Source organism: Podarcis filfolensis (genome assembly GCF_964270895.1).
Source record: "Podarcis filfolensis genome assembly, chromosome: 8".
In the NCBI taxonomy this organism is placed as follows: Eukaryota; Metazoa; Chordata; class Lepidosauria; order Squamata; family Lacertidae; genus Podarcis; species Podarcis filfolensis.
Window position 1 is genome coordinate 16,578,543 of NC_139611.1, and position 24,521 is coordinate 16,603,063.

Here is a 24,521-nt window from a genome sequence, read left to right on the forward strand (position 1 = left end):
CCTTTTTGGTAGGTGTTCCAACGATGAAGCCTGCATCGCCATCCCCTTTGTGGACGGCTACATCATGGTCCTGCAGCCTGAAGAGCCCAAGATCAGCCTGAGTGGCATCAACCACTTTGCCCGCTCGGCTTCGGAGTTCGAGAGCCCTGAAGGGGTCTCCCTCTTCCCTGAGCTTCGCATCATCAGCACCATCACGCGAGAGGTTGAGCCGGAGGGGGAGGGAGATGAGGACCCCACAGGTAAAGCCCACTCACCTAGCTTGTGCAACACATACATGGGCTAGTGGCCTGGGGGCAGGGTCTGATACAGCCCCTGTTTCGAGGGATTATCAGAAAAACTTGGATTTGGGGAAGAGGCTGGGATGGGGGTGGACAGAGAGTAGTAGAGACAAGGTGGGGGAAACAGTCAATGTTGGGGGGAAGGGGCAATGGCTCTTCCAGGTAGGACTGGGAAAGATTCCTTGACTTTGAAAGTCTGGGAAGCTGCTGCTGGTCAGTGCAGGCAGAACTGAGCTAGATGGACCAATGGTCTGATTAAGTGTAAGGCACCTCCTATGTCTTAAAGGAAGGGCCGTGGCTCAGTGGTAGAGCATCTGCTTTGCATGCGGAAGATCCTGTGTTCCTTTCCTAGCATCTCCAGGAAGGGCTAGTAGAGACTGAAGTCCTAGAGAGCCAGTGTCAGTCACACAGGCAATACTAAGCATGAAGGGGCCAGTGGCTTGACTCAGTCCAAGGCAGCTTCCTAATGTAGAAAACATTCAAGAGTCTAGTCCTGAAGCAAGCCCTTAGGCAAATGGGTGAGCCCTGTGTCTGGCAAAAGCTTGGAAGCAAAGAAGACTCTCTGTGTGTTTTCCTGCCTTCCTGATCATCTCCTCCCTCCTCTCCTTTGCAGTCCAAGAATCACTGGTGTCTGAGGAGATCATGCACAACTTGGATACCTGCGAGGTTACGGTGGTTGGTGATGAGCTCAACCAGGAGCAAGAGAGCTTGGAGGTCGACATGGTCCGGCTGCAGCAGAAGGGGATGGAGATGAGCACTTCCAACCTGGGCATGATCATTACCGGTATTGCACTTTCTTCCTCTGTACCTGAATGTGCTTGAAATCCTAATTGCATTAATAAGGCAAAGACCCCAGAGATACCAAGAGATGACTTAAAGTCTTAAATATATTTCAGTTTAGAGTCACAGTGATAAACCATTTTCTGAGCCGCTGGTATTTACAAAACTGAAAGCAAGCCTTTTAAAAATGTTATTTAAATTTCCCCGGAGGTCCCCTCAAAAATACATTATGCATTACTATACACAAATGTTTAACAATACACATCTGCAACACACATTCTTATTAAGTGATCCATGTTTGCATAAACCTTTGGAACTGGTCTTTGGTTTTCAGGAGAATTTGTAGGCAAAATTAAACTCCTCCATTTTCTTACAAAGGTGTCTTTGTGCTTTGTTCCTCTTGTGAAAGCAAGAATAAGGCATCCATGCTTCCTCTTAAAGGTGGCTTGATCTCTCATCAGAGAAACAGTGGGCTGTATCCAGTGTCAGTCCTGCTTAGAGTGGACCCATTGAAATCAATGAACACAACTCACTTGGCTCCATTAATTTCAAGGGGTCTAGACTTAGTTGGAGATAATGCATAGTGTCTCACTTCTTCATCAGCCAAGACAGCTCTGCCTTAATGGCAGCATTCAAGTGCCACAAGAATCGCCACAGAATAAGCGCAGGGGACATTTTTGTTAGGCCAGACATGGAGTTCCTGTCCCCTCTTCCTCTCCACTTAGCTGGGATGTTTAAAACATTGGTACTGGTTAGATAGGCATATGATTCTGATATGTCAAAGGACAGCTCTGTGGACCACTTTCGCACCAGGGATGGAGAAGCCTGTGAACCTCCAGATGTTGTTGGACTCCCAGCTCCCATCAGCCCCTGCCAGCCCAGCATGGCCAGGAATCAGGGTCCAAGTCCAGTAACATCTAGAGAGCCACAGGTTCCTCAACCCTGCTTCAAACAAGCTAGGAAGCGTGCTATTCTCTGTAGTTCCCCTTTTCATTTGATCCGGAACACTGTGGTTCAACAGCTTTGGAACATGCAACGTCAAACCACAGCTTACTGTCCTGGCCTGTTTTCAACCTATTAACCATAATTTGCTATACTTTCCCAGTTCGGGTTAAACAGGAAACTATGCTTAATGGAATACTTCCTTGTTTATTCCATTAATTTATTAAAAATATTTCTTAAATCATAATTTATTAAAGACAATGATGTAAATCCTTCAGCTCAATTAACATGCAATATGGAATGTTCAAGGCGCCTTATGTAGCTGAAGGTTTTATATTGGCATTTTTACCTCCCCAGAATTTTGGTATTTTTCATGTTCTTGACAGATTTCTGCTGTAACCAGTATTGGGGGCTACATTTCAGGTGGGGTGGGGGTACTTAGGTAGCAGTTTGGATGTTTTGTATAAAAATGCAACTTTCATATATATGAGAGACAGCTGCCCCCCGCCCAGTCCCCTCACCAGCATTTTGTGTTACCTCTAGGGGTTGATACTATGGCCAGCTATGAGGAGGTTTTGCACTTGATTCGCTACCGCAATTGGCACGCAGTGTCTCTGTTTGACCGCAAGTTCAAGCTGGTATGTTCGGAGCTGAATGGGCGCTACGTCAGCAATGAATTTAAAGTGGAGGTACGTCAGCAAATGTTGGCTTCAGGAGGTCTACAGGGACTCCTAGGGGTGTTTTGAGGAACTGGGCCCATTAGCTGAAACACCAGCCAATGCCACAGAGAGGGCTAATGTGCATCACGAATTGAAATATAAAGCTGCCTCACACAGAGTCCAACTGCTAGTCCATCTGCAAGGAGAGGGTGCCCCTTAACATGGCATTTTGTCAGTCATGGTTTTTATCCTTTTTTAGAAAAGAAGCTGCTAACTGATTCAGAAACACCTTTTTAGTCAATTGAAACAGCAGTTGTCACAGCCCTGGTGACGCTCATTTTATGAAGCATCTAGCCTTCGTACAGAAAATTATAGTGGATCCTTTCTGTAGGCTTACAGCTGAACATGAACAGAGCCTTGCTGATGGGTCTGGCCAAAGGCCCACCTGCTCTACTATCCTGGTCCCACGGTAGCCAACCACAGGCCTATAATGGCAGTGCTCTCCCCACTTGTGATTTCCCAAAACTGGCCTTAAGGGGCATCCTCCTTCCAGTAATGGGAGTTAGCCCTCCTAGTCATTGTGGCTCATAGCCATTGAAATCCTTCCTTGTGAATTTGTCAAATCCAAAAAGTCCTTCCTTTGGTCCTGAATTTTCCACCATTCTGCTTCATTGGGTGACCCTACTGGGTCCTACTATTATGAGTCGGGTGCATGTAGAAAATTGGGCATGGAAATGAGGGGGCTAGTTCTCACTCAGATAATTCCAAATTTAATTTTCCCTTTTCTCTTCCCACTTACCTGTCTTTTGTTTCACCAGGTAAATGTGATCCACACCGCCAACCCCGTGGACCATGCCAGCCACATTGCAGCGCAGCCTCAGTTTGTCCAGCCTGTCCACCATTCCTTTGTCGACCTCTCTGGCCACAACCTGGCTAGCCCTCACCCAGGATTTTCAGGTAAGGGCTCGTCCTGCCTTGGATGAACCTCCTTTGATGACTGCTCTGCCCCCTCCAACCCACTCAGATAAAATCCTCTTCAGAGAGGCTCTTTTGCCACTTAGGAGAGGCAGATCTCTGGCTCTCTTCCCAGAGGTGGCTGATATATCAGTCTAATTGCATCCGAGCAGCACTTAATGTCTTGGGGGATATGAAATTCAAGTCTCCCTATGAGGCACAGATAGCCTGCTAGATTTCTTTAAAAGTAGCCTTCGTTTATTTTAAAAAAGAAAAAAGGAATTACAGCCTGTTTCTCCTTGAGCTCTCGGGAAAGAGGGAGCTCTTCCTTTCCTTTTTTAAATGATTGCCAAGCCTGATGTTGGGATTTCACTGAAAGGTTACACTGTGTGGAGTTACTTATGGGCATTCCTTGGCCCCAACACACTTAGCACAGCCTTCATCAGCCCCAGGGGTGGGGGAAGCTGATGGGAATTGTAGTCCAAAAGATCCAGAGGGCATCAGATTAGCTGAACTAAGCTTTCTCTGCCATCTGTGAACAAGAGCACAATTTGTTTGGCAGTTTCAATAATGGAGAATCAGGAAGAGGCTGGCAGAATAATTCACAAACCAGTGAAGGAAGCCCGGGATGGGCATTCATAACCAGAGACTCTGGGTTCCAGACACCTTTTGACGTCTGCCCCTTAGCAGCCTTGTCATGAGGCTGGGCCTCAATGAGAACCGTTAGCCTTCGAAGTTGGAGTGAAGCAGTTAGGAGCAGCTTATGCTTCAGAAATGTAGAGGAGCTGACTGTACAGTTGCTTGGGAACTAGTATACCTTTTTGTAACTACATGTGATAAACATGCAAACTGAGCAAGCAGCATTTTGGGGGTGGGGGGTTTCCCGTATCATGCACATAGTGTGATTCTCTAGTGCTTCCTTCTCCAAAAAATCCTGAGTAGTCCTAGAAAAATTCCCCTGATCTCCTCACCCCTCTGGGTAAGGAAGTACATGGCATGTGCTGCCTGCTTCTTCCTCTTCTGTTACTATCTAACTGCAATCTGCCTCCGTCTTCCTACCCTCTCCTAGTGGTCCCAAGCACTGCCACTGTTGTGATTGTGGTCTGCGTCAGCTTCCTAGTATTCATGATCATCCTGGGCGTGTTCCGGATCAGAGCTGCCCACCAGCGGACAATGCGGGACCAGGATTCTGGGAAGGAGAACGAGATGGACTGGGACGACTCAGCCTTGACCATTACTGTCAACCCCATGGAGGTAAGGCTTGTGCAGTGTTGTGGGTTTCTCTGTGTGGGTTCCCTCCCCTCCTCTTCCCCCTCCTTTCACTCTTGCAGTTTATTCAAGAGGGCAGTGTACAGATTCCTCTGGGGCTTCGTTCTTCAATAGGTGGTCCAAAGTTTGCATCGTTCCTGCTGAGCTTCTACAGCCAGCCCTCCAAGGGAGCCCACCCTTATCTCACCATCATTGGCATTCCTCTGCCACCAGCGCTCCAGCATCTTCCTCTGGCTTTTCTTTAAAGGCCTTGTATGTGAGAGGCGGGCCTGATGCTAAAGTTTATGAAGCATTTCACCCTTCACTAATTGATTTAAAAAAGGGTGGTGGTGGTAGGGACATCATTCGGACCTCCAGGCCTCTCTGGCTGGTCCTCAGGACTCTTCCCAAGCCACACCCCTCACTGGCTCTCCCTGAGTGCCTTTATCCCTGAATGGAATGCAATTTAAAGGGAGCCAGCTCTTGGAAGTTGTACAGGCAAACACACCAGCAATTGACGTCTCTCAAACACAAGACATCCATTAAACTGCTGTATCCTGAGCCAACTGAACTTTCCAAAAGTGCCCCTCAGCTCGTTCTCTCCCTGAACATCCCTGGCTTCTGGCCAGCATGAAAATCTACTTGGGCTGACCAGACTCTGGAACTCAACTGCTCTCTCCTTCCCCTGGACAAGAGATTGCCTGTTGCTGAACTCTGTAGGAGAGGTGCATCACCCTGCCTGCATTTGGAGCTGCGTTGGTCTTCGGCTGGAGTCATGGGCTTGTATTTTCTGCCTGTGTGAGGAAGAGCAAGCCAGAGGAGACTGGTAGAAGAAAGGACTTGGGTAGAAAGCCTCAGAAGTAAAACAACAACAATATCACAATGGGTTATTGCTTGAGAACACCATGACCCTTCTTACCCATTTATAAAGTATTTACCACTCTTTCAGTAAATTTTTTTTTATCAAAGTGGTTTGCAACAAAAATGCGTGAAATCAGTAAAACAAAAGTTTAAAACAGGCATCAGTTAACTATTGTGGAAATATGGATTCTTCATTGCCTGCCTAAGCCTGGCAGAATAGAAAAGTTTTCAGTAGGCATTTAAAAGTTGCAACAAAAGGTGCCTTGCATTATTATGTCATATTCGACTAAACATCTACTCCGAATATACCCCTTGAATCTAATTGAACTAAGTACAGTGGTACCTCTGGATACGAACGGGATCCGTTCCAGAGCCCCGTTCGCATCCAGAAGCAAACGCAACCCACATCTGCGCGTGCGCAGGTCGCGATTCACTGCTCCTGCGCATGCGCGTGACGTCATTTTGACCGTCTGCACGTGTGTGAGCAGTGAAACCCGGAAGTAACGCATTTCGTTACTTCCGGGTTGCCGCAGAGCGCAACCCGAAAGCGCTCAACCTGAAGCACATTCAACCCGAGGTATGACTAGTTGTTTTTTTATTATTACTGTACTTATTTATTTCCTGCCTTTCCTCCCTGACTGGGACTTAAGGCAGCATTCACAAACTGAAACAGCAGAATCATATAAAAGCAGAATCATATAAAAGGCAGTAAGTTGAAAAGTAATCATTCTCTAATAGGATTCATATGGTATAAAAGGTAAATCTGTTAAAATACAGATTGCAAACAAGCAGAGCGCTGTTCCTTAAAAAACAACCCCTGCCCAGTGGCCTCTCTTAATGTCAGCGGGGGCTGCTCCAAGTAGAACTAGCATTGGTTGCAATGCCATTCATCCTTTTTTGTGTCTTTGTTTTCCTTGCATAGACATACGAGGACCAGCACAGCAGCGAGGAGGAGGAGGAAGAGGAGGAGGAGGAGAGCGAGGATGGGGAGGAGGAGGACGACATCACCAGCGCTGAGTCCGAGAGCAGTGACGAAGAGGAGGGGGAGCGGGAAGAGGACCAGCAGAACGTGAACAGGCAGCAGCAGCTAGAATGGGATGACTCCACGCTCACCTATTGATCCCAGCTCCCTCCACTGTTGTATGTCTCTCTGTCTGTCTCTCTGTCTCTCTCCTTTGTTCTTCTGCCCTAGAAGACTCCACGGCAAAACCACTCCATCGCTCCTGAGAATCCATGGCGTGAACAGAGTCGCTTACGCCCCCAGAGCTGACCAACACCCCCCCTCCCTAGACCCCCTGTCCTGGTGTCCTGTCTCTTCTTTCCTGGCTAATCTCGCCAATCAAAATCTCGCACCTCTAGAAATTTATTTAGTACCTATTTCTCCCTCGCCTCACAATGACTGGATTATTTTTATTTCTACTCTGCAAGGAACTGCCTTGTGCTATCTGTCTCTCTCGCTCACACACTCCTTGTGTCATCTCATTTAAGGGACATGACCAGCCCTCTAGTCATTGCACACGCTAGACCATGATTTTGAGGTTTTTTTAATCTTATTTTTGGTCCGGCACTAGGCTTCTGGCGTCGTTTCTCATGCTTTCTTGTTGGGGTGGTTGAGTGTAAAATAATAATAATGCCAGGATCCTTCTCTCACAAAAAGATTAACTTTTTAAAAACTTTTGGGTCGGATTTATTATTATTTTTATTATTATTATTTTGTGGCTTGTTACATCCCTGTGATTCTTCTTCTTCTTCTTTTTAAATGCATTTCTTTTCCTCCTCCTGAACTCTAGTGCATGTGTAAAGTGGCAGAATGAGGTTAACTATGTTAGAAGATTTAACAGACTTTTTAATATTTTGTAAATAATCTCGGAATTATGTAATTACGTCATTTGTGGTAGTGAAAATGGGGAAAGGGGGGAGGGGGGGACACAAGCCATGCTAGGGTTTTAAAATCAAAAATCATGCCGCATGATGTAATAATAAGGTTTTGGGTTTTCCTCCCCCCAAAAAATTCCTGCAGCAGCAGCATGGGGCAAGTTTAATTAGCGTAGAGGAAAAGCTAACGATGATCCAATGGCATTGGATTAGACTGCCATCTTCTCTCTGGGACAACTCTACTGATGGGTTTCGCCCCTTTTTATTTTATTTTTTTATATTTCATTGTTGTGGGAGGGGGGTGGCAAAAAATGATTTGTCCATGAAGGCATCTTCATGGACCACCCCCCCTTTTTTTCTGGGTCCAACTGTCCTGCCTCTTGCATTCTGGGTCCTGGTCTGTTTCAGTTTTAGGGACAGTAAGGTGGGCTGGCCAGATCACACAATTTCTTTTGCACAAAGGGAGACAGCCCAGTTGGACCACTTGGGCCTGGTGCTCTCTCTGGGTTGCACACTACTAGTCACGCAGGTGGCTCGGTTGATTGTAAAAGGACAGTGTCGCAGGAAGGGTGCTTCTGTCTTGGCTGCCTGTCTTAAGTCGTGAACTTGAATATACATTTTGGAGAGGAGGAGGTCAGGTCGACTTTCCTTGCTGGCATCATTCCTGTTGTTTTTTTTTTAAAACAAACACTCCTGTCCATTCCCTGTAGCTCCTTTGGTACAATTAACGTGGGGATGTTGGGTCTCTTTTTATTAAGCTTCCGTTCTCTTCTTTCGGTCGTTGTTTACACTGAACATATGCGCTACCTTTCTGTCAAAACTAGGGCATAAGCTATTCCCAGTGGTGACCTTGTGAATACTCTTTAATTAAGCAGTTTAGTCCACAAGGTTTGGAGACGGGGCAGGGGGTTGTCGGTGGGAAGACCATGCCCAGTAAAATGTTTTGCCCGAATTTGGAAGGGACCAGAGTGGTTTTCCGAAAAGCAAGTTATGACCCCGATGGCAGTGGTGAGTGCTGGGCTTTTCATTAGGCATGTGGTCCTCCCTCTCCTCTGGTTTAACTTTTTAGAAATTACTATTCCTTGAGAGAGCCTCGAGTTTATTGCTTTTACAGTTGATTTATTCCCCTGAAGGGGTGTTCTGCGGAAGCTTTTCTTTGTTGTGTGGGTTGCCTGCTAAGGTGAGCCAAGTTCTGACCGGCTGCTTTGCATGAGGGGGGAAAAAATCTGGCTGCATTGCAGTTTTAGGAGTTTGAGCATTGGATTCAGCAGGGCTGGGGGAGAATGTTGGCTGCTGGGATGTCTGTTTGTGGGGAGGCGGAGGGCTTGATCCAGGTGGTTGGAGACAGCAGTGAGGAAATAGAGTGAGACCTCCCCTCATTGGTAGAGTGTCTGCCTTGAATGCAGAAGGGCTGCAGCTTCAATCCCCTGTGGCATCTCCAGGTAGAGCTAGGGATGTCCCTCCTGAAAGTCCTGGGAAGGCACTGCCAGTCAGTACAGATATTACTGAGCTAGATGGCTGGCTTGGGATAAGGCAGCTTCCTGCAAGATGCTTCTGGACCTGGCATTTTTAATCTCTTACTACCTAGCAGCAGGGTTTGGTTTTGCGTAGGGATGGGGACCTTGCAGCACTCCCGATGTTGCTGGGCTCCTGCCCCACAGCCAGCATGACCAGTGGTCAGGGATGATGGGAGCTGTGTCTGCAGGGGCAGAGTCCCCATCCCTAAGTTAGAGGCAAGTCTCTCTGGAGTGCCTTTTACAATAGGGTGGACCTGACGATAGGGAAAGGCTAAGCCCCAAACAACTTGGCTCATTCCTGCTCACTTTGGGGCTGTGGGGGGGTGGTTTAATTGCAAAATGTTAAGGGGCAAGGAAGTTGGTTTTGACCACTGTTACAAGTGCTAGTTTGAAGTAAAACAAAACGGGAAAACTTTTAACATATGTCCAAGTTGCCCTGTGCTTTAAATGTCACTGTGTAGAGAAGACTCCTTAACCCTCTTTTTCATGATACCATCACTGTAGCAGCTGTATTTTAGAGACTGTAAACCTGATCATGACTCTCTCTCTCTCTCTTTTAAATGCTAATGCTGAAAGGTTGTACACTTTTTCTGATGCAGTATGTAGCCATCATGGATCTAACATTTCAGATGTGTATATTGGTAAATAGGTCAAGTTTGGGGGGGTGGGGAGTCTGAGCTACAATAAATTTCTGGTTCTAAATTTTTCTTTTGTTATTGTCTAACTTTCTGCCTCTTTGTTAGGCCTCTGAGCTGATTTCTTTCTGCCCAGCAACTGAATGCATTTTTTTTTAAATCCTATATTGTTTAGGAAACAAAATGTGTAAGCGTTTTTCTGACAGAGCTTCTTAAAAGAAATGGAGGCTATAAACATTGCACCTTGGTAACATAGATTTGGAAGCAGGATCTGATGACGGTATCCTCTCAAGTTCTTTTGTGCTTGTACAGATAAGGGCCGTAGCTCAGTTGTAGAGCATCTGCCTTGCAAGCAGAAGGCATTGCCAGGTATGGTTGGGAGAGACTCCTGCCTTAAACCCTGGAGAGCAGCTTCCAGACTGTGTTGACAATACTAGATGGCCCCCTGCTCTGGCTCATTATAAAGCAAGGTAGGTCTTTGAAAAGTTTTGGGCCCAGAAAAGGAAATTTAAGTATATCAAAAGTCTTCAGTTTTGCAAAAAGGCAGTTTGGAACCTGGGTGTTGAGGCATCCTTGCTCATTCTGCCTTTTGAAAAAATCTGTAAGCTGGTCACATGTTGAACATTATTATTAGTGGCCCTTGCAGCGTACCAACAAGACAGTCCAACTGCTAATAAGAAATGACAAGGACACACCTTAACAAAAACAGCTATATTTCAGTCCCCAAACCAAGCACCTGAAATCACATGTAAACCTTTATAAATGCAAATCTTTGGCTTAAGCCCCCACATAGGAACAAAAAACAGTTCAGAATCGGCTTGTACGTAGTACCTCAAGGCTGTTTCCTTTACAGTTATTGGCTAAGTATAAGTGAAACAAAAAAATTACCTAGCACAGTGACTATCCAGTACAAGTGTAAGAGTTTTGATCTTTACTACAACCATGCAAGTAAAGCATTGCAGGAGACACTGTCACCTGTAGCATTTCTTTCTTTTTTTATAGAGTTGAGGGTGCATATGTTACACAAAAGAATCCAGAAAAGAAAGGCATCAAATCCTCCTCCTAGAGAGCCCAGCTCTTCTTCCGATTTTGGAGGTTTTCACACTACAAATATCTCTGTTCAACCAGTGAACAAGTAAAGTATATCTAGCACACGCTTTATCAGTATAAAATACACAACACGCAAAACCACACATACCCCTTTCAAAGCCATCCTTTTAAAATGCATGTGCTGGAAGGATGCTGCTAACTGCTTTGCCCAAAGGCCCAGTCCTCACTCTGCTGAGAGGCCAAAGCAATCTTGAAGTTACAGAAGGCCTATACAAGGACCTCCTGTAATCCATGAATGGGCTCACAAACACACACATAAACAAAGATGTGCAGGAGGAGTAGCTTTCCAGCAAGAAAAGACTCAAGCAATCGCATAAATAGCCAAGAAGTGGGAAACCTTTTCTTGGAGGGTCCATTTCAAAGGATGGGCAGGTAAAGGGTGCTGGGGGCTTCAGCCCCCCCCCCAAAATATTGAGGGGGTGCCACTGCTGGGCCCCATCTCCCCACCCTACAGCGAGGGTGAACATTACACATTGAAGCCCAGTTGAGGAGAGGGGCAGCAGCTCTCTGCCACCAACTCTTCACTCCAAGGAAGCTGCCTTGGCAGCTCCCTCACAGGCCGAAGCCAGGCACTGGTGGGAGCCTGTTGAGGGGAGGGGGCTGGTCACGCATATGATGTGCATCACAACTCGATGCGCCTGGCAGGTAGATAAAAGAGGCTTAGAGAACTATTGCCTGTTGTCCTTGGACACATTGTGAGCCAGCCAGTTGACTTTGGTTTTCCAGCTCTCCCGCAGGGCTTCGTTAAACTTGAGTTGGAAGTGTTTCCTCGCCTCTTCATCCGTCTTCCCTAATGCTAGCGAGTCCTAAGGAAGGAGGAAAAAGGAACTAAATTTATTGTTTTATTTTTAGTTCAGTTTCTTACCCGCCCTTCACCACAAGATCCCAGCAAACAAAAACGCAGCTTTAGAAACAATTTAAGACGAGTTCGCAAACTGGTCAGTGGACCACAGCATTGTCCATGCTCCATATCCATGTTGATTTTTAACTCTGTTTTTATTGCTGCTTTCATTTCTTACATATTATAGTTTGTTGTGTTCTATGGAATAGTAAACGCAGTACAACGTGTAAGAAATGAAGCTACAAAAACATGATTGAAAATCGTGCAGCACCTAACAATTGCTGTGGCAGGCAGAAATATTCAGTGGTCTGTGGGGGGCGGAATTTGGGAAAAACAGGGTCAGCCTGCTGTAAAGGTGGGTCCTCGCCTGACCTTAAGGCTCCCTTGAAACCTGCCTGATCTCTCTCTCACCTTGAGATACTGGATGTCTTTGGAGCAGCTTAGCTCCGGCAGCCCCGCTGCTTTCATCAGTGCAAACAGGTGTAGAAAGAGGAGGCCGTGGCATCGGAGGATCATGTAGGCTCTTTCGCAGTACTCTCTGAATCTGGAAGGAAAAAGGTATGGAATGGAAATGGATGGAAGGGAGGACAATGCTTCCCTCCCAGATAAATAAATAAATCACACAACTTAATTTCACTAGGATTTGCACTAGATACAATTGTACACAGCAACATATACATAGAGCAACTCATGGGCTTTGTGGACTGCTTAGTACAGCCCATTGCCAGAACCCAACTCTACACACACCGTCTATAAAAACAAGCAAATGTATAATTAGATCATTTGTAATACCTCTTACACCTCTGATTTATTAATTGCCTTCTAAGCCATAGTCTCAAGGTGTATTACATGCAAGATAATTAAAAGCAGTTTAACACACAAAAACGACGAATACCTTTAAAGCCCTAAACGGCCTCGGCCCAGTATACCTGAAGGAGCGTCTCCACCCCCATCGTTCTGCCCGGATGCTGAGGTCCAGCGCCGAGGGCCTTCTGGCGGTTCCCTCATTGCGAGAAGCAAAGCTACAGGGAACCAGGCAGAGGGCCTTCTCGGTAGTGGCGCCTGCCCTGTGGAACGCCCTCCCATCAGATGTCAAAGCGATAAATAACTACCTGACATTCAGAAGACATCTTAAGGCTGGTTCTTAAGGCTGGTTCCCCTGAAACCAGGTTCAGGGAAGTTTTTAATCTGTGATATTTTAGTGTATTTTTGGTTTCTATGGAAGCCGCCCAGAGTGGCTGGGGAAACCCAGCCAGATGGGCGGGGTACAAATAATAAATTATTATTATTATGATTATTATAAACAAGACTAAAACCCTAGCAAGTGGCCTTAACGTGTGTTACAGACCGTTCATCAAGCCGGGGGCGGGACGGGTTGTCTTCAACTGTTTCCGAAAGTGCACATGGTGGGCTCCTGCCATATCTTGAAATGCTATTCCACAGAAGGGGCATCCACAATAAATGCCCTGCTCTGAGTTACTGCAGAGTGCACTTCAGAAGTCTTTGGAACTTGCAAAAGAAACCCTCCCGCAGACTGCAGCAATCTACTGGGTGTGTAAGGCACAAGGCAGCCTCTCGAGTAACCTGGTTCTGAGCTGTATACGGACTTACGTGTTAGCACCATATGTGGGTGTATTCAGTGGGTCTGCTCTGAGTAGGACTCACATTGGGTGCAGCCCATAAATTTCCTCCTGTATGCAGGTGTTAATACACAGAGAGATTTTATACACAGACCCTCACTGTGCATGCGCATATACCTTTTACACACAATATCCATTGTATGTAGTCCATCTCTCTGGCTTTGTTTCTCAGCTACCAGCCGCTCCAAGCCCTGGACATAAAATAAAGCCCTTGATTCCACCCTAAGCCCCAGGCAAGTCAGGGAGGGGAGAGCCCAGCCAGAGCAAATCGGGGGCAACTTTCAACACAGAGCTCATCCTTTACCGTTCAAACTTCTCGCTGTTGCTGGTTTTGCCCTGCTGGATCACATGGACGAAGTCATAGGTCAAGATGAAAGGGACCCGCTCGCGATTGATCCCGAACTTGGTCTTGAAATTTCCCAGGAAGTGGCCAAAATCAATGTGAAACAGCTGGAAACAAATGGGGGGGGGGAGAGCAGGTTAGGGCTTCTAATTGCAAGCCTGGCAGCATCGTCCCAACGGCCTTGAATTTCCCAACACAGAAGACAGACCCTACTTGCACCATTCTAAAAACCAATAAATTCTGCACTAAGAAATTACACAATAGGTAGTGCAAACCTTGAGCAAATCTGCCGTTTACAGCAACTGGCATTCAAAAGCATTACTGCTTCCGACAGTGGAGGCAGAGAATAGCCCTCATGGCTAGAGGCCATTAGCAGCCCCCTCCACGAATTTGTCCAATCCTCTTTTAACGCCACCCAAGTTGGTGACCATCACTACCTACTGCAGAAGCGAGTTCTAATGGGCGGGGGGGGGGGGTTATCTAGCTGCTGTCTCCATGCCATGTGTAAATTTACAAGCTGCTAATGTGTAGCCTTTCTCTCTTAAAAAAAGCCCTTAACGCTGCAACCTCTCCTTGTGGGAGAGTTTGAAAGCCACTACAGAAGTTCAAGGGGTTACTTTCCTTATCGGTATAAAACTACCTCACAGGGTTGTTGAGAGGATCCAAAAAGAGGTGGGAAGAAATTAACCAGCTGCATAGCCCCTTGAAGGCGTATCAGATTGCCGATACCTGGCCGTTCTCTCGGATCATGATGTTGTCACTGTGGCGGTCTCCAATGCCAAGCACGTAGGTGGCCACGCAGTATCCAGCACAGGAGAGCGTGAATTCCTCAATGGCTCGGTCCAGCGCATCGCTACACAACAGGCAGGGAACAAAAACCCACTGAAGATAAGCTGGAGCTCATCCTTGCAAGGCAATGTAACCTCACAGCCGGTGTGGTATAGTGGTTAAAGTGCTGGACTAGGACCTGGGAGACCAGGGTTCAAATCCCCACTCCGTCATGAAGTTTGCTCGATGCATACCAAATCTACCTCTCAGGGTTGTTGGTGGGTAAAATGGGGAGGTGGTGAAACCATGTATCCCGTCGCCTCGAGTTCCTTGGTGGGACATAAATCAAATGATTCAAAATAACAATGGAGTGAGCTAGGTCAGAGAACATGGCCAACTTCTCCATGGCTTCACATACACCATATGCATTTAAAGAGCATGACTTCCTCCAAAGAATCCCAGGAACTAGTTTGTTATGGGCACTGGGAATTATAGGGGTAAAAACTACAATTCCTGGGATTCTTTGGGGGGGTGGAACCATGTGGTTTAAATGTATGGTGTGTATGCCCCATACATTTCTGTTACAACCACAAATAGGATGTAGGTGCTGGGGTGGTGGTGTTTGCCTTCTCCCATATATACCAGCCCCAGACACAGAGATCAGGTAAAACACCTTCTTAACCCAGCCCCAAACAGCAAACATAATGTGTCAATGCGGGAAGGGATGTTCTCAGTTGCAGCACTCATTACACAACAGCCTCCCCTTCACAGATCTGGCAGGGGCCAACCCTAATGGGTTTAAGCCATCTTTTAAAAGACATTTTTATTTATCCAGGTATTTAGATGATCTGTTGCTGCGGCTGATAGTGTGATGCACACAACTTCCCACACTCACGAGGTGCTGAGGGTGGTTATTTTTTTCCCTTGGAAAGTAGATAGGACTGGAGGAAGTTGGGTAAGTGACTTTCTTTCCCACTTCCTCTTTCAGCTTTATGTACTTTTCAAAGCTCCCAATGAACTCAAGGCACCAGGTTAAAAATTCTGCATGTGTCCAGTAAGCCTATCAAAGGTTGGTGACCCTTCATCTATTTGAGAAGTCGTGTTTTTTTTAACCCTCACTGAACCATTTTGCAATTTGATTTATATTTGTGTGCTTGTATCCACAGCAGCACTAAGCTCCTCATTCCATTCATGCAAGCATATATGTCAGCACAACACAACCTCCCTCCTTCCTATGGAGAAGATCTGGGGGTGGAGTGGAGTGGAGGGCGGAGAGAGAAGTTCCCATGTGTGAACTCAAATCCTTGCACTAATGGAACAAAAGGCCTTAGATACAACCTACTGTTCTTACTTGCTCTAACAATAATTTAAAAATAACAGTAGTCATAGTAAGGAAATAGAATTGTAGACTTAGGAGGGGGCCATGTATTCCAACCCCCTGCAATAATACAAAAACTTACCCTGGGTTCTTGGACTTCAGCCAGTTCAACAAGGCGTCCTTGTTGAAGGCGGCAGTGGCCGCCATATTGCTCTTGTTGAGCTGAATGTTGGCAATCGTGTCTGAGTCCATGACCACTTCTATCAGCCCTGTCTTGTCTCCCGTGGAAAGGCAGCCATAAGGAGTCATCCTTAAAGAAGGTAAGAGTGAGGGGAAGATGTCAGGACCCTTTTAAAAAAATTCTGGGTGTTTTGCAGGGAAGCCACTGCCAGCCCAAGTGGGCAAGAGGCAGGTACATGGCCAAAAAGATCCAGTTCTTAAAAGGCCTGGAAGGAAGGTGTGTCACCCAAGCCATGGTCACAGTTGGGGGAAGAGAGCAGGGACTCAAGGCTGTCCTGATGCCAGAGAGGTATTTTGAAGACTGGGGCAACCCCTGAGGCAAGGGCTTTTATATACCCTGGTATACCAGGACTGGCTGTTAGGCAGTCAGGTGACAGAATGCTTGGACAGTTGAGTTTCTGTGCCTTAAAAGTGCCATTTTATGCTGGGCTACCAGTCTGCTCTGAGTGCAGCAGACGCAGAGGTAGCGCACCATTAGCAGCCTGGTTTGAGACTTCCACTCCATTGCCCTATACACATAAACGCCCCCCACTACACCCAGGGTTAATTTGCAAATATCAAGAGAGACAGGAGTGAGACCCCCAAGCTAGCCTTTTGTGGACCGGTAGCTAAATGGATCTCTCAGCCCTAATCAACCTCAGAGGGTTGTTGTGAAGGTAAAATTTGTGGGTGGGGGAAGAGAAGAGAAGAGAAGAGAAGAGAAGAGAAGAGAAGAGAAGAGAAGAGAAGAGAAGAGAAGAGAAGAGAGAACTATGTATGCAGCCTTAAGGACCTTGGATGAAAGGGGGGGGGCGTATAAACATCATAATTATTTATTTTGGAACTCACCTGAGATCTAGCCCTTCTTTCTTCCACAGGATATCCATCAGCTGGATCATCTGCAGGGTCAACATATCCTGACGGAGATCTGAAAAATTAAGAAACATTTCTCTTTTTTTCTCTATTCATCCCATGATTTTCTCCCATTTCATCAGTGGTTATGATGATGGGAACATTTGCCTTTGTGTGTTCTTCATTTGGCCACAATGGGGCACTAACAACATGCAGATTTGTGCATTCCCATGTTTTAGGCTGCTCTGATGATTAAAACTGGGAAAGTTATTGTGACTAAGAGATTAAGGGTTGTAGCCAGCATTAGTCCTACTCAGAGTAGACTCTGTGCAACTGATTGGCACGGCTAACATAGCAAAACGTAGCCTGATGAGACCTAGGGAGGAGTCTCCTAAGTTGTACATCTTGCCTCTGTCAACACGAACTCACCTAGCAGTAGGAAAACTGGTGCCTGTTCATTGGGCATCATAATACGGACCTACTTTACAAGGTTGTTGTAAAAAGATTACCAGCATAATGCACAATGTTTGTGCTAGGAAACTAGCATGCCAACTTAAGATATGTACCTTCTTTAGGAAAGCGGTTTTTTGTATGTTAGCCGGCATGTTGTTTACTTAATCTACACCCTGCAGTGTCAACAGTGGAAATAAAATTCCAGGGTTGCTTTAAAAAATCCACATTAAAAGCAAATAGCCAAATCAAGAGGTAAATATATAATACCCTGCAAACTGTCACAAATGTGGATGTAGATAGATATGTGCATGCCCCAGAACAGCCTCTATGCAACCACACCTCTTAATTACCTTGTCAAAACTCATTAGTTTTAATCAATAAAAAGCCAGAGCAGGAACTCATGCAGAGACACAGCAGGCAGCCTCTTTCCTGAAAGGTGGTCCTAGGAGCCTTAAGTCCAGGAATGGGCAACCTGCAGCCTTCCAGATGTTGCTGGACAACAAACTCATTCCTACTTTATTGTAACAAAGCCAGAGTAAACGTAGTTGAAATAATCACATACTCTTCTAATTTCCCACATCCTCTGCTCTTTCCCAGTGTCTATTTTAAACTGTAAGCTGCTTGGAGCAAGGACCTGCCATATCGCTGTTTGTAAAAACACTACACACAGACGGCATCAAACAGAGAGGTGATAGCCAGCTGCATAGTTTAACTACGTGCGTCTTAGCTAACATGACCACTGTTACTGGGAGAGGCGTCTCCCTGGGACAAAGAGGCTCCTCCTATATCCCCAACCCAGCAAGAAGCTGTTGTGTGGCTTCCTTACCATCTCCATTTTTGAAGATGATCCCCACATTGCTGGTGCCGCCTATCTCTTCATTGTTAAACACGATCCACAGAGGCTTCATCTTTGAGTCCATGAAAGTGCAAAGCTCCACACTAGAAAAATTGCACACACACACACACACATATATATGAAAACCAACTGAAAAGCTCCACCCACTTGCAGAAGCTTGGAGGTAAGAAGGGGTGAAAACAATAAAACTTTTAAATGACGCAAGAGACTCTTTCCACATAGTCATGCTGTGTTGTCAAGCTGCTCTGCTGGCAGAAGGAGGGAGATCTTCCCCCCAACACCTGCTGCCAGCTCTTTCAAAATCAGGGTTTCCTAAACTTGGGTCACCAGTTGCTTTTGGACTACAGCACCCATCATCCATAGCTAGCAGGACCAGTGATCAGGGATGATGGGAACTGAAGTCCAAAAGCAGCTGGGGACCGAAGTTTGGGAAGCCCTGCTTTAAAAGGAGAGGCTAGGGATCAAACCCAGACCCTTCTACATGCAAGGCATGTGCTCTACTAGTGACCTACAGCCCTTCCCTTGAGGCGTTAAGAACAAAAGAAAGCTGTTTTATACAGGGTCAAACCATTAGGTCCATCTAGTTCAGTACTACCTGCAATGACTGGCAGTGACTCTCCAGGGTTTCAGGCAGGGAATCTTTCCCAGCCCTACCTGGAAACACCAATGGGTCATTCTGCTTGCAAAGAAGATGCTCTACTGCTGAGCTCAGAGCCCTCCTGGGTCTACACCATCCTAGGCCCAGATTGTGCAAAATGCTACAGCCAAACAGTTGGTGGGGGCAGATGACTGCCAGCACTTAACTCTGGTGCTTAAAAGCTTGCACTGGCTGCACAACTGCTACTGGCTCAAATTTGAGGTTGTTGTACTAATTTATAAGGCCCTTCACAACTTGGGTCCAAGGGGCTGCTTAAACCCCTTGTATTACTGATTACTGAGCCCTTCTGGGAAATCACTGTCAATGGTCCCCTGCAAGGCTCAAGATGCACGGCCCATTTCTGTGTGTTTAGTTTTGGGGAAACACTTCTGAGGAGCCACCTCCCAGCAGAGATCACACAGACCCCCTCTCCCCGTTGAACTTCCGACTCCTGATAAAGAACCCTATTATTCCAACAGGCCTTGTGAGTTCCCTGATTTGATGTTTTAAAACAGCATCTTGGGTTGTTTAAAAACATGTTTTTCAACTTTGTTGGGTCCTGGGCAGTATAAACTGCTGAAATTGATAAGATGAAATTGGCCCACTCTGAGCGACCACAAGCTCTGGTGCGATCCAAAGTACACCCTTGTGTCAGCAACGAAAAATCCTTTTCAGCCCAGGGGGCAAGTGGGGTGGAGCCACATGTGGTAAATTTACTCTATCCTTGCTCCAGGCAAGCGAAAGGCATTATCAGCATTCAGCAACACATTCTAGCCAGGAGGATGCAAGGCAGAGATGCTGAGGGGTATGACCTGAGAAGGGGTGTGACCTAGGGAGAGTTCCGGGGGGGGGGAGGCCCTGGAGGGCCACATCCAGCCCCGTGCCTGAGCACCGCCAGCCCTGCCTTACCTGACTTTTGCCAGGATGACACTGGGGTTCAAGGGAGACTGAAGGTTGGAGAGAGCTTCCAGGTAGGTCTCTTGCCGCAAACAGGTGTGCATGAATTCCTTAGTTTGAGGCTTGGGGTTCTTTAGGGCACTTAATTTGACGATGCCATTCAAGGTCTTCATCTTGTTGAGGGCTTCGCTCTGCATCGGGAGGCAGAATGAAAAATTACATAATCTAAAATACAACCAGAGCCAAGTCAACTTATTTTGTTCTATTCGAAATGTTTCAGGCGTCCAAATAAGATCCCGCTGACAGTCCATTTGGCCTCTGTACATGAAATAAACGTGCTATTTAATCCCCCGGGGGCTGTATTCAGACCTTTAGAGACCCTAAACACCTAGAAGATTTTGGTGCCTCCATATATAATTCAAAATATAAACAACACAAAATAATACTTTATTTTTCAAAATGAAATAAAACCTACAGTAAGAAGGAAAATTATATTTGATTTTCCCCCCTGCTACTTCTTCTAATCACAATGGAAAATTTCTGTGGTGCCCCTTTTCCCTTGATGCCCTAAGCCATGGGTAGGCAAACTAAGAATCCAGCCCAATTGCCTTCTCAATCCGGCCAGCAGACAGTCCAGGAATCAGCGTGTTTTTACATGAGTAGAATGTGTCCTTTTATTTAAAATGCATCTCTGGGTTATTTGTGGGGCCTGCCTGGTGTTTTTACATGAGTAGAATGTATGCTTTTATTTAAAATGCATCTCTGGGTTATTTGTGGGGCGTAGGAATTCGTTCTTTTTTTCTCCCCCCCCCCAAAAAAAATATAGTCCAGGGCCCCACAAGGTCTGAGGGACAGTGGACTGGCTCCCTGCTGAAAAAGTTTGCTGACTCCTGCGCCTAAGTACATGCTTATTTTGCTTAATGGTTAATCCAGCCCTGGGGCCTGCCCTGTACCAACCTGCTGGTTTGAAAAAGTGCAAGCATCCCCTTAGGACAAGCCAGCTACTTACCTGCCTCATCAGAGATTTCATGTGGTGGGTGCTCCCTCGGCAATAAGCTTCCAGGATCAGGCCAAACCTTAAGGCTACAGACGGGACATGCATTTCAGATCTAAGCAGGGATGGTGAGAGGAGGAAATTGACATTTTAGGATGATGGTGATCTTTTTTTTTAAAAAAAATCCTTCATCCAAAATGAGTTTCAGGGCAAAGTGTACAACAACAAAATATAATAAAAGCAAAATATCAGAAGACAATTTAAAAAAAAACTAAGAAAACAAACACAAAGCAAGCCACAGACAAAGGTAATCCCTTTAAAATGCCCCCATGGAAATAACTTGTTGCCGAAAATGATAAAAATGATGGTGCCAGTGATTATGGGGATGGATACATTCTAAAGTCAGGTGGGAGCCACCACAGAAAAAGTCCCTGCCCATTTGTTCAAACACACCTCAGCAAGTGAGGGCCCTCAGAGAAAGGCCTCTGTTGAAAATGCTGGTTAAAAGGCGAACAAAATTAATTCTTGATTAATTATAATTTATTGATGGTTTTATCCATCCTTCACCAGAAAGTCCCAAAGTGGGTTACAGCCACATTAAAAATACAATATTAAAATCAGTTGACACAGTTTGGGTCTTTAGCAACAGCAACAACAACAAGCAGGTAGGGAGGAGATTTTCATTGGGACCACAGCTGGCCGGGGGGGGGGGGGGCGGGGAATAAGGAAAGAGTTAAATTCCTTATACCTTCCCAGCCACAGCCCATGTCATGTGGTTAGCTTTTAACTGTACTTCCTTACCTGAGGTGCCAGAACAGGAAGTGCCCTATTTTGCGATTGGATAAGGCCCTGTCCAACAGGAATGTGGTCAATTTGCAGTCTAAATAAGATTCGTACTTCAGCACTTGAACCAGCTGGAGGAGGTACTGGAACAATTCGGCATCTCTGCAGAAGGAGAGGCGGCAGCAGAGGAGTCATTTCCACACCACAAGTGCAGAGGCATCAGTTGACACGCAGCACAGGGCTATTGTAAACCAGAAAACCCACCTCTTCCTCCCCATTGTTCTTATTCCCTTCATCTATTTATTTTTATTGCGGGGGGGTGGGTGAGGGAGACAGACTGCTGGGGCAGAAGGCACAGAGCCTGACAGCAGGAGGAGCCAGAGCCAGCGACAGGAAAGGGTACGGCTGGCTGGTGTGCCTCGGACAGAAGCGTTCCATGCTGCAACATTCAGTTACAGTTCTCACAGGTTTCAACTTTTATTCCAGCAACTTTGTGGGACACGGCAGAGAGTTATGCAGACAGTTCCATAACCACCCATGACTCCACCCTGGGGTAGGCGTGGGTTAGCTTTCTGCCCTCTTGTTTGCTTAGCCAACCCCTTTGCTGGTTCCCATTGGGACTGGTAGGGCAGAAAAATGAGGCAAAGCAAGAATGAGGGCCAGCAGGAACCCACTCATTCTAGTTTTATCCCCATGCACCTCCCTGCTGAGTTCTACAAGGGCAACACTGAGATCGAGGAGGAGCAGGGAGATGAACTGGATGTAAGCAAGAAGGCAAGAAGGTGGGGGGCTGGCTGATGATATTGAGATTGATGGGGCAGCACCCCATTTGCCTTAACAGACCAGCCTCTGATGTTTTCACACACACACACACACACACACACACACACACACACACGCACTGACACCAGGCACCAAGTTATTGCAAAAACGAAGGTGCAGAATGTAACAAATTGGTTTTACTGATATTACTCCTCATGCTTTTATCCTATCCTTCCACCAAGGGGTTCAAGGGGGCGCACAACGTTTCCTTGCCTGCCACCCCCAATTTTTTGTGGGTGTGGTTCAGAGACTTTCACTGTACTGTTTTTGACACCTGCTAAAAGCTTCCTTGTTTAGGCAAGCCTACCTAGCCCTGTGAAGTTCATTATGTGCTTTTGTTTATAAATACCGTGGGAAGGGTGGAATTGCTGAATATTGATTACACACTGCATAAATGAATATTGAATAAATGAATATTGATTACATACTGTATAAATGAATATTGAATAAATGAATATTGATTACACACTGCATGAATAAATGGAAACAATAAAATGGTATTTTTTTCAGGGGGGAAATAAAAAAAATTCAATTGATTTTATCTATATTTTGGTCATTTTATTGCATCCACTGTTTTTTAAAGTCTGTTGGTCTTTCTGCTATTTTTTTAAAATGAGCATTTTGTACCATTTTATGCAAAATAGGGTCTGTGGCTGCTGCTTGTGTTGCTCACCTGCCCCCACTTGCCAAACATCTATTGGCGGCTACGCAAACTGCAGCATGACGACACTTTAAGTTTTTATGTATATAAGAAGAAAGCCAGTACTAATGGGCCTAACTTAGTCATCCCGGTAAATTTTCAGCAGGTCTACTCCATTAGGCAAGCTCTCCCCTCAACCGGAAGCCATTCCAGAAATGGGAGAGGTGGAAAGCAGAACTCACTCCATTGGCTCTGCTGTGGCAGGCCAGCCACTTAAAGCATCCTCTGTCATCTCAGGGCAGCCATTTACCACCAAGCTGTCTCAGTGGGAGAGATAGGAAACAGAAGGCTCATCCATCCGCTTTGCTGGAGGCCTAGCTCCATCAGGCACCTCCCGTGCCCCCTGAACTGTGCCAACTGCTTAGAAACTGGTGCCTAAGTTTTGATTTTGATTTCTCATCCCTCTCTCTTTTGCCTTTTTCCAGATTGTAAGCCTGAGGGTAGTAACTGTCTTGTTTTGATTGTACGTAAGCCACTTTAGGAGCATTTTTGGCTGAGGAGCAGGGTACAAATGCTGTCAATAAATAAATAAATAAATAAATATAAGTGGGTATTGGCTACATGCCACCTTTCGTGTTATCAAATGGCATATAAACCTAGCCAAATGGGTAACATCAGGCAAACTTTTGTTTTACTCACGTCAACTTTTTCAGCGAGTTGACTGTGAAGGAACCCACGTAGCGATCAGGGAAGTTGAAATCCAGCAGCTCTAAGGCGTTGAGAACGGGCAGCTCCGGCCAAGACTGTAACAAGTGGATCATCTGCAAAGTGGACAATTTTTTTAAAAAAGACAGACGGAAAACAATAAAATACTTGTGGTGGGAGGGAAAGAAGAAAGATTGACAAACTGGAACACGTCCAGAGGTTGTTGGAGGGTCCAGAACCTCTTTCTGCCCGAGGGCCACATTCTATTTTGGGCAACCTCCCGGGGGCCACATGCCAGCAGTGGGCGGAGCCAGGGGAAGTGGGTAGAGCAAAAATCGAAACTTTTGCCTTTGTACGTTAGATTGCCACACCAGCTCACAAACCCCTCTTTCCTCTCTCTAGACAAGCAAGAGGCATTGCTAGACACATTCCAGTCAGGCACAAAAAAAGTCCTGTGAGGACCAAGCCCTACAAACAACAGTTGAAAGAGATGAGAATGGAGCAAGGCCTTCTGGGTGGCTGAAAAGGCTTAAGCTGAAGTATCTTTCTAGCTACTGCAGTAGAGCATACCAGTTCAAGCACTCTGCTGGCTACCTTGTGCAGAAGGGATCACCTTTCTCCCTTTCTCAGAGCTTGGAGGAGGTTGTGGGGAGAGGAAGTTGGTGTCAAAAACTCCACTGCCACAAACAGGAAGGTGGGGGATGCAATGGCGGGGGGGAGGCAACTGATCAAAGAGGATGGAGGGAGTAACAGAGTTGCCACCCACCCTTGTGCGAAGGACGGATTCTTTTTAACTTGTTGGCTTTGAAGGAAAAAAACGGTTTTTCCTAGCATGGTTTCACATATTCTGCCATTCTGTACAATTCTGCATTTAAAAAAAAACATATACACATG

The 24,521-nt window shown here is 46.1% G+C and overlaps 2 protein-coding genes across 10 annotated transcripts in view; one reads left to right on the forward strand and one right to left on the reverse strand.

Moving 5' to 3' along the window:
- CLSTN1 (calsyntenin 1) overlaps positions 1-8,272 on the forward strand; it is a 64,633-nt gene extending 56,361 nt beyond the window's left edge. For all 4 annotated transcript variants that reach the window (XM_083628588.1, XM_083628585.1, XM_083628587.1 and 1 more), the window contains 6 exons: positions 13-239; positions 892-1,062; positions 2,544-2,689; positions 3,478-3,616; positions 4,683-4,867; positions 6,645-8,272. In XM_083628588.1, coding sequence (XP_083484714.1) covers positions 13-239; positions 892-1,062; positions 2,544-2,689; positions 3,478-3,616; positions 4,683-4,867; positions 6,645-6,842 — 1,066 coding nt within the window. In that variant the 3' untranslated portion in view covers positions 6,843-8,272. The remainder of the gene's footprint in view (positions 1-12; positions 240-891; positions 1,063-2,543; positions 2,690-3,477; positions 3,617-4,682; positions 4,868-6,644) is intronic.
- Positions 8,273-10,445: 2,173 nt separating this feature from the next.
- PIK3CD (phosphatidylinositol-4,5-bisphosphate 3-kinase catalytic subunit delta) overlaps positions 10,446-24,521 on the reverse strand; it is a 47,132-nt gene continuing 33,056 nt past the window's right edge. For 5 of the 6 annotated variants that reach the window (XM_083628549.1, XM_083628552.1, XM_083628550.1 and 2 more), the window contains 11 exons: positions 23,622-23,743; positions 21,479-21,622; positions 20,693-20,792; positions 19,696-19,874; positions 18,120-18,232; positions 16,838-16,916; positions 15,912-16,079; positions 14,413-14,536; positions 13,645-13,790; positions 12,112-12,244; positions 10,446-11,665 (listed from right to left, as the gene is read on the reverse strand). In XM_083628549.1, the coding sequence (XP_083484675.1) occupies positions 11,528-11,665; positions 12,112-12,244; positions 13,645-13,790; positions 14,413-14,536; positions 15,912-16,079; positions 16,838-16,916; positions 18,120-18,232; positions 19,696-19,874; positions 20,693-20,792; positions 21,479-21,622; positions 23,622-23,743 (1,446 nt within the window). In that variant the 3' untranslated portion in view covers positions 10,446-11,527. Of the gene's footprint in view, positions 11,666-12,111; positions 12,606-13,005; positions 13,791-14,412; positions 14,537-15,911; positions 16,080-16,837; positions 16,917-18,119; positions 18,233-19,695; positions 19,875-20,692; positions 20,793-21,478; positions 21,623-23,621; positions 23,744-24,521 lie in introns of all 6 variants that reach the window. The other variant, XR_014551618.1, reaches the window with a different exon arrangement.